We start from the raw sequence: 7,956 nt of genomic DNA, 5'->3' as shown, positions 1-7,956 counted from the left end.
AATTAGAGACAGCAGTAGGCACGGTAGGCACGGTAGGCCACCGTACCCCAACCCCTCTCTGTAGAAGTTGTAACTGGCTAGGCATGTAGGCAGCTGCTATGCCAGCAACTCCAAGTACAAGCTAAGAGCATGTGCTGCCTGCAAGTACATGAAATACTGCTCCAAAGAGTGCCAGCGCGCCAACTGGAAAGCCCACAAGCATGATTGCCAGCTTTGGATGGGATACCTTACGGCAGTGAGAAACGATGAGCAGGGCGCGGTTGTAAACGGGCGGGAGTCCACGCAGACGTCCACGCAGACGTCCACGAGGCGCGAAGACCAGACATTCGCTTCAGGCACGACAAGATCCGAAATTGACCTCAACGACCCCGCCATCATCTTCAAATTCATGGAATCACACCACGACCCTCTCCTCAAAGCAGAGTTCAACGCTCTTCCTAACGACGAACTGATCCCGTTCTTGGACATTGTAATGGACCGCATGAACCCGAACCATCCCGCTAGTTTCTTCGAGGAAGACAATCTCACGAACCCTACCTTCCGGGCGTCATATCTCCAGATGTGCGCAAACGATTCGGGCAAGCAGATTACCGACACTGTGCCTCCAGCATACTGGAAAGAGGATGGTGGAGCCCATTACTTAGAAGACATGGAAGGCGGACTAATGCTACGACGTTCACCTGCGGCTTGCGCGAATGCCCCGGAGTATGATAGCGGTAAGTGATATATACACATACAACCGTCCGAAACTTTGGCTCAAGTGCTGATATGTTTGCAGAAGAGATATCCGAGGGCTGGATGCCAACCGTCTACAGACCAACAACAGGAACAGGACTCCCACGGGCTGCCAGCTGTCTCATCTGCCATTTGACGACCAACCTGAAGAAATGCGCGGGTTGCGGTGTAGCGAGTTACTGCTCAAGGGCATGTCAGGCTCAAGACTGGGTCAAAATGCGCAAGCACTACTGCCAACAGATAAAGACTTGGGGTAAAGGAGCCTGGGAAACCCACTTCATACCTAGAGATGATGCTGGCATTGGCGCTACTAGCGGCGCGAGTCGAACCGGGGAGACGGCTGAGAGCTTTGAACAAGACCCTGACCCGGAAGACGGCGAGGAGAAAGCGAAGGTATTCGTCGAAGGGATTAACATGGCGGAAAACTATGGCATGCCCCATGTGCCAAAGATCGACTTCAACGAACCGTCGACTGTATTCCTCTGGGCTAAAGCACTCAAAGACCAATCCATCATGGCGCAGTTCACTGCACAAGACCTGGACGAGTTCAAAGCTTTCAAAGAGAGGGTTTCCTAGACCTTCCGCCTAGAACATCTCGCTGACTTAGGTAGCGAGAATCAGGGAGTGGAGAAGGAGTCCGACACTTGAGAGCTGGGTTGGGACATGTGGCACTAGAAGGTGACGGTCTATGCTAAAGCGGCATTCTGAAACACTGCGTGGTACCGTAAGGGAGGTTCAGCCTTTGGGAGAGGAGAGAAGGACTACCAACGAGCAAGGACAACAATCAGTGTCGAAGTATATCTCATGTCAATAGTGCTTGTAGGTCTATCGTTGCACAGAACAGCACCGCTCCTCCGAACGTTCTTTGAGTCCCTGCTTCGCAAAGTGATGAAACGTGGCGCCTATATCATCTAATGACTACAGAAAGTGATGTTCTTTGGCTTCTTCCCGTGATATGTGAGCGAAAGCTAATACAGCCTCGTTATCGAATCAAGTACACTATTCTGCCACTGATTGTGGTGCTCCAACATGTTTGTAGAAATCTAGGGCGATAAATAGCACAGCTACCTCAGTGTCTACTTCCATTAGCCACTGCCTGAAGTGGTCCGGCGAGCTCATTGATTGTCCCAACCAAAAACGTTCGGAATTTCCAAAATTGGTCGAGGAGTTTCAAGCAGCGGCAGACAAATGCACACAGATCCGTGACGAGTTATTGTAGTTCAGGTGAGTGTAAGCCGCGTCCTAGGTCGAGCTAGAAAATCCTCCCACCTCTCTCAAACCCTCTCACGCGCAGTCCACTAACTTCTCCCACATAACCTGAACCACATACAGCCTCAATCATGCCTCCCACCACCAAACCCGATCTCACCGACCCCCTCACCGCCCTCAGATTCATGCGCATGGCCGAGGATCCTGACATCGAAGAAGAGTTCTCCTCCCTCTCCATCGCCGAGCTCGAAGCCTATGCAGACCTCATAGTCGCGCGGCTCGACCCCAACAACCCGGCCTCCTCGTTCTGGAAACAAAACGCCACAAACCCCGAGTTCCGCGCAGCGGAGCTACAGAACTTCGCCGATAGAGACGGCAAGGTGATTGTGGACACGGTGCCGCCGGCGTACTGGGGCGAGTACGACGGGCAACACTTCATGCAAGATACGCCGGGTGGGAAGTCCAAGATTGTGAGGCGGAAGCGCTATGTTGAGACGAAGCGGGATGGTGAGTAACACTGAGACTGCTCGAGCGTCAGGTCTGATTTGGATACTAATAATTTTGTATATAGACGCAGTTGTGCCAGAGGGCTGGAAGCCAACAGTCTACCACCTGAAAGGCAGCGGTGTCCCGGATCAGTGCGAGAAGTGCGGGACTACGGGAGAGCTGTGGGTTTGTACCGGGTGCAACGTCTACAAGTACTGTTCGAGGATGTGTCAGCGGCAAGATTGGCCAGATCATAGGGAGCCATGCCATACGGTCAGGAAGGCGGTTGAGGGATGGAATGCGAAGGAGCAGGAAGAGGATGCTAAGCTAAAGGTCAAGGAAGGGGAGGTCAAGAAAGGGGAAGAGCCTGAGGTTGCTAAGACAAGAGCGGAGAGGCGGGCCGAGAGGAAGGCTGGAAAGAAGGCTGAGAAGAAGGCTGCCAAGATGGATAGGAGCATTCAGAAGAGCAACGGTCTAGAGGATACCACGCAGAGGCTGAAGGTATCAAAAGGAGAGCGCCCTTGAGAAGGAGAGATCCAGGCAAATTTCCGGCGCTTGAAAAGCCAGAGAGTCATGCTTCACGTGCGGGAATGGCAGGGTGGAACTTCTAAGGAGATGGGCATAGGAGTTGGGCGTATGCTTGTGTCTTCCCCGGGACTCTTGCTTGAGCGCTACATCAAGATCAAATAAAACATCAATTTCAATGGGACAAGCCTTGAATAGGCCATTGAGATGTACCCTAGTTTACTTAGCGCTCCCCAAAACTTGTTCTTAAAAATCGCCATTCAAGAGCAAAAGATGACATAGCGAAAGATATACCGACATTGTCACCTCCGGCGAATTTCTGCCAAGCCATCATCTTTTTACTCTAAAAAATCAAATATCAGTTGGCTGGTTTGCTTACTCTCTAGTTTCTAGGCTTAGAGCCTTATAAAGTTAATGAGATCTCGCAGAGTCAATTCAAGCTATAGTTCTTTTTCTCGACATGCCGCTTTTGAGAGACGGAATATATCGAATCTATTTTCTGAATACTTGGCCAATTAATGACTGCACATCGCGCGCGTTAACAGTTTCCACTCAGCGATCCACCCACGGAATTACTAGGAACATTTGGTACAATGCCGAATGCATTACGATACCGACAAGCTTGGTGGAGGGGTCTTATCGTATGGCACACGGTCATCCGACCATTTTCTGACCTGGAGTTGCAACCCCTGGCAACCTTCCCAACCTTCCCGAATAGGCTTGGTACAGCGTATGCAGCAAGCATTCCCACTCCAGGGTTCGGCCGCTAAGCTTCGCCAGTCGACGATAAGCTTCTTACAACAGAACCACTTCGCTGATCTCCCGGTCGATGGATGCCCAGAGCCGGTTAAGGGTGCGATGCCACCTTCTGTCCAAGGCTTCATATATTAATTGTGGCGCCTTGGCGACACTTCTCGAATGCCGGAACTGCCGAACCACACCATGGATATATTAAACCAGCGCCGGAATGCCAAAATCGATCCTAATGTGGTTGTATGTCCGTTGTTGGATAGGCTCATAAACGCCCGAAAGCTTTGTCCGTCCAAGCATTGCGCCTCCCGTTGCCAATACTCCGCTGGCACGTCATGCCCGCAAGCTTCTCCGCCATCTGAACCTTACTTTGTCTAATCGCTAAGGATGCAGGAGATCATGCAGCAGGCATCCGCGGAGCGGGACGTTTCTCGCTACTGGCAAGCAAACGAGGTACGAATACCGTCCTAAACTTGACACGGAAGGTCGGACCTGAGACGTGATCGAGTGGCGTTTTCATGGCATCTTCAGCTAACCTTCAACTGCACTCGTTACCTACAACTCGCTTGGGCAGAATAGCTCGGCGATGAAGGACAACCAAAAGTCCCCGTCAAGGCCCGGGATGTTACAGCTATGCAGTTAACTGGTTCTGGCACAGAATCTTTCCACTCGCAACAATTCAAATAAGTTCAACTAGTGACCTATCTAGTTTTCTCTATACACAAAGTCGTTCGAATAGAAGATAAGCTTTAGTGGCGCCGCCACCTTTCCAGTACGCCCCTTTCCCGTCGGTTCTTATCTTGTCTGGCAGGGCTACCATGTCACTTACGGTATCCTAATATCCAAAGCAAGCAACTCGATGAAGCTATCACGGTGCTATGCATGCTTCGAGAATTTTCTAAAGTGTTTGAATATCAACCTTCCAATTTAGAGAGGGTTTTCCCATCCTGAAAGCACGACTGATACCACAATACCGAACCACGATTGCGAGTCGACCGGGCATGATGATGAAAGAGGAAATAAAGCCCCATTGTCCATCGCAAGACCTGCAGCACGCGACTCCGCCTGGAAATACTGCATGAAAAACTACACCGGTGCAGAAGTATATAAGTCACTGAAGTTCTTCTCAAGTCGTCCAGAACACTTCCAAGCACTTCCAAGCACACACATTCTACAAAGATCCCTACTTCTGTCAATCATGAAGCTTTCTCTTTTCCTCGCTACGGCTCTTCTAGCCACCGGCTCTCTGTCTCGCCCCTCTGGCACCAAGCTCGCAGATCGCCTTAACCGCCGAGCATTGGCCCGCGGCTCCAAGCCCCTCGTCCCTGTCTTTGACGACGAAGAAAAGACCGATGTTGCCGGCAACAACACGGCCAACGTCGCCTACTCCTCCAACTGGTCCGGTGCCGTCCTCGAAAGCCCGCCATCGGGGCAGTCCTTCAAATCTGCCTACGGCACCTTCACCGTGCCCAGTGTCTCAAAGGGCACGGGCAGCCAAAGCTCGTGGTCCAGCAGCGCCTGGGTCGGCATCGACGGCGACACCTACGGCAACGCTATCCTGCAAGCCGGTGTGGACTTCACCATTAGCTCTTCCGGCACCGTCTCGTGAGTTATCCCGCTCTGAGCAGATGGAATGTCACTAACCTAGCCTGGAGGTATGACTCCTGGTACGAGTGGTACCCTGACTATGCGTACGATTTCAGCAACTTCGCTGTACATACTGGAGATGTCATCGCGATCTCCATCGTGAGCAGCAGCAGCTCCAAGGGCACGGTTACTCTTGCCAACAAGACCACGGGAAAGAGCGTCAGCAAGACGCTGAGCGCGCCGGACAGCTCGTCGACGCTGGCGGGCCAGAACGCCGAGTGGATCGTTGAGGACTTCGACGAAAACAACTCCGAAGTGCCGTTGAGCGACTTCCATACGGTCACGTTTACGGGCGCATCGGCTAAGACGGCGTCGGAGACTGTGGGCTTGAGTGGCGCAACGGTCATTGATTTGAAGCAGAACAGCAAAGTTTTGACTACGGTCACGATTGAGAGCGATTCGTCGGTGCAAATCACGTACGTGTAGGTGCTCGTGGGAGTACAGCTAGGTTATAAGTCTGGGCACACGGATATGCCACTGCTGGGTTTCACTCTTCTCACTCGATATCACCGTCAAAAGGTAGTCTAGTTCGTAGTGCATCAACATATATATTATACTTGAGCTCTATAAACATGTTAGCCGTGAATGGATGTACTCAGCCTCTCTCTTGCTACCTCGACACCACTGTAAGGAGTACCGTAGCGAGTACGTCTTCGGCCAGTCAAACGGCAGCCTTATTTCCACTGCGTGGGGTCTTGCAATGTATTTAGAGTTTCAAAACTATCAGGATACCCCATGTAGATATCGCTTAGCCTATCGATCGTAAAATGCAGTCTTGGTTGGTGGCGAATGCCGATCTGGAAGCGAGACTCATGTTCCGTGGTACTGGAAGTCGAAACTCGGAGGCGACGCGTGCAGAACGACACAACCAAGGTACGGCTAATACAGTACCTTGGTTTCGAGGCCACATCGCAGGAATAAATGTGGCATCCAAAAATTATGTCTCAACCGGCATTTCGCCTCCAATAGCAGCGATGCGTTCGTTGTAGTTGAAGTCTCGCCTACCGCGGACGAGTTGACCCACTTTCGACCCCAATCATAGTATGATTCTTTAACCAGGAATCTTGGGTTTCGGACCTTCGGGCGCGAGCAATCAGAGCACGAAGCTTGGACATTCGTAGCATTTAAAAATCTCACAGATCCCCATCTCATTTCTTCCTCACAACCCTCTATTAACACAACTCTTCCAATACCAAGCCCAACTTTTCAACCCCAAGCTTGACTCTTCCACAACCTCAACCCTTCAAAACCGAAAGCCAACTCAGCCAACATGAAGCTCATCACCATCGCCGCGCTAGTCCTCCTCACTCTGGCTACCGTCTCAACTGCTCTCCCCACTGGTCCCACTCGCCCCACTTGCATCGGAGACCTCCTCGATCCGTCCAAGCCCGCTTCCCCTCAGGCCGTCCACTCCGCCATGAGGGAAAATCGTCTACGCCCACATCTCCGACAAGCACCAAGGCGAGCCCGGCTATAGGGGTACCTGGGAAGACGACGGCAAAGGGCACCCTCGGGGGGTACACAAGTGGATTCCAGGGTAAGTGATTGCTAAATTATTTCGCTATTCCAGACACTCCTCGACATGTTTCTTTCGTTGCGCTGTACCCTCTAGCTTGCACCGCTGATATTTTGTAGTGACCCTATCCCCGAGAAACTGCCCGTGAGCTGGCCGCCTAAAGAACGCCGCCAGGAGCTACATGGGGATGTCCCTAATGTGTGGGTGTTGGATGATGGCGGGATCGTCGTTGATGATCCATTCGCAACCGAAGAGGCTATGAGCAAGCAAAAGGCACAGCACGATTAAGACATTCAGTAAACATGCTCCAGCAGCTTCGGGCGATTATAGGGCGGTCGTGATCCCTTCGTGAGAGTTTCGTTCTAAAGTTGAGGGTGGAATGGGACAATCGACTTGCCGGCTTCTGAACTTCTTAGAGGTGCACTTCTCTTTTTAGTAACATTTCCTTTTCATAAAACATTACTGGAGGTTCCTTAATGTACCTTGTAATGGGTCTCAGACACAGTATTGGCCTAGGTTTCGGTATTTTCATATGCTATCGTTAGACAATATCCTCCTCGAATGCATTTGTGATTATCTCCGTGGTGCTTCTTCGAGTTCATCCTCTTTGGTTATTCCAGAAAGAAGCGCGCTCTACAATAACCCCCCTTAACAAATATCAGAGAGCTTCTGAAACATGAGAAGTGTGTAGCAGAACTTCCGTTTCCCAAAGGGTTCGGAATACTTCAATCAAGTGACTATCACGTGACCTGTGGACTTTGGGCCTGCTTTACTGCCACCACCTACATCGAAACCCTTCTTAATGTGTCGCATAGTCTCGATTCTTTCTAGAACCACACCAACTCCTCCTCACCCTCTCACCCCCTCCCTTTATCCAGCTCTTTCATCCTCTCAGACGCCTCCCTCGCCATCTCCCTCGTCTCCGCCGCCACATCCCCCCTCTCCCCAACCTGCCCAAACACCCCACCCCCTTCCACCTGCCCTACGTCTCTCCACCCGCCCACCCTCCTCTGCGAAAACACCCCGCCCGCCAAAATCATCTACACTGCCGTCTCCGGCACCTCACAGTCCAAATGCCGCTCCTCCCC

The 7,956-nt window shown here is 51.6% G+C and overlaps 5 protein-coding genes across 5 annotated transcripts in view; 4 read left to right on the top strand and 1 right to left on the bottom strand.

Moving 5' to 3' along the window:
• Positions 1-148: 148 nt before the first annotated feature.
• Positions 149-1,311, top strand: BDZ99DRAFT_517832 (uncharacterized protein; the record flags this gene model as incomplete). Its single annotated transcript, XM_033725223.1, has 2 exons — positions 149-716; positions 779-1,311. The coding sequence occupies 2 exons, from the start codon at positions 149-151 to the stop codon at positions 1,309-1,311; spliced, it is 1,101 nt and encodes a 366-aa protein (XP_033580550.1).
• Positions 1,312-2,075: 764 nt separating this feature from the next.
• BDZ99DRAFT_517831 (uncharacterized protein) lies at positions 2,076-2,955 on the top strand (the record flags this gene model as incomplete). Its single annotated transcript, XM_033725222.1, has 2 exons — positions 2,076-2,451; positions 2,516-2,955. 2 exons carry the CDS (start codon positions 2,076-2,078, stop codon positions 2,953-2,955), a joined length of 816 nt encoding a protein of 271 aa, XP_033580549.1.
• A 1,733-nt stretch (positions 2,956-4,688) lies between these two features.
• BDZ99DRAFT_460791 (uncharacterized protein) lies at positions 4,689-5,914 on the top strand. Its single transcript, XM_033719462.1, has 2 exons — positions 4,689-5,310; positions 5,361-5,914. Exons 1-2 carry the CDS (start codon positions 4,904-4,906, stop codon positions 5,776-5,778), a joined length of 825 nt encoding a protein of 274 aa, XP_033580548.1. The 5' UTR covers positions 4,689-4,903; the 3' UTR covers positions 5,779-5,914.
• A 708-nt stretch (positions 5,915-6,622) lies between these two features.
• BDZ99DRAFT_496537 (uncharacterized protein) lies at positions 6,623-7,427 on the top strand (the record flags this gene model as incomplete). The annotated part of the gene is made up of 3 exons (XM_033723448.1): positions 6,623-6,782; positions 6,814-6,889; positions 6,988-7,427. The coding sequence occupies 3 exons, from the start codon at positions 6,623-6,625 to the stop codon at positions 7,154-7,156; spliced, it is 405 nt and encodes a 134-aa protein (XP_033580547.1). The 3' UTR covers positions 7,157-7,427.
• Positions 7,428-7,725: 298 nt separating this feature from the next.
• The window catches only part of BDZ99DRAFT_474213 (uncharacterized protein), a gene marked incomplete at both ends in the record, with an annotated part of 941 nt that continues 710 nt past the window's right edge, over positions 7,726-7,956 (bottom strand). The window contains one exon of the mRNA XM_033721876.1: positions 7,726-7,908. Coding sequence (XP_033580546.1) covers positions 7,726-7,908 — 183 coding nt within the window. The remainder of the gene's footprint in view (positions 7,909-7,956) is intronic.

The sequence above is a fragment of the Mytilinidion resinicola genome (genome assembly GCF_010093595.1).
Source record: "Mytilinidion resinicola strain CBS 304.34 unplaced genomic scaffold BDZ99scaffold_5, whole genome shotgun sequence".
NCBI lineage: Eukaryota > Fungi > Ascomycota > Dothideomycetes > Mytilinidiales > Mytilinidiaceae > Mytilinidion > Mytilinidion resinicola.
The sequence above is the reverse complement of the archived record's forward strand: the minus strand, read 5'-3'. Positions and strand labels throughout refer to the sequence as shown.

Excerpts from the sequence above, each read along its gene's own strand:
- BDZ99DRAFT_460791 (XM_033719462.1), top strand. The coding sequence starts at position 4,904 with ATGAAGCTTTCTCTTTTCCTCGCTACGGCTCTTCTAGCCACCGGCTCT. Across the intron at positions 5,311-5,360 it reads AGCTCTTCCGGCACCGTCTC|GTATGACTCCTGGTACGAGT; the intron begins GTGAGTTATCCC and ends CCTAGCCTGGAG.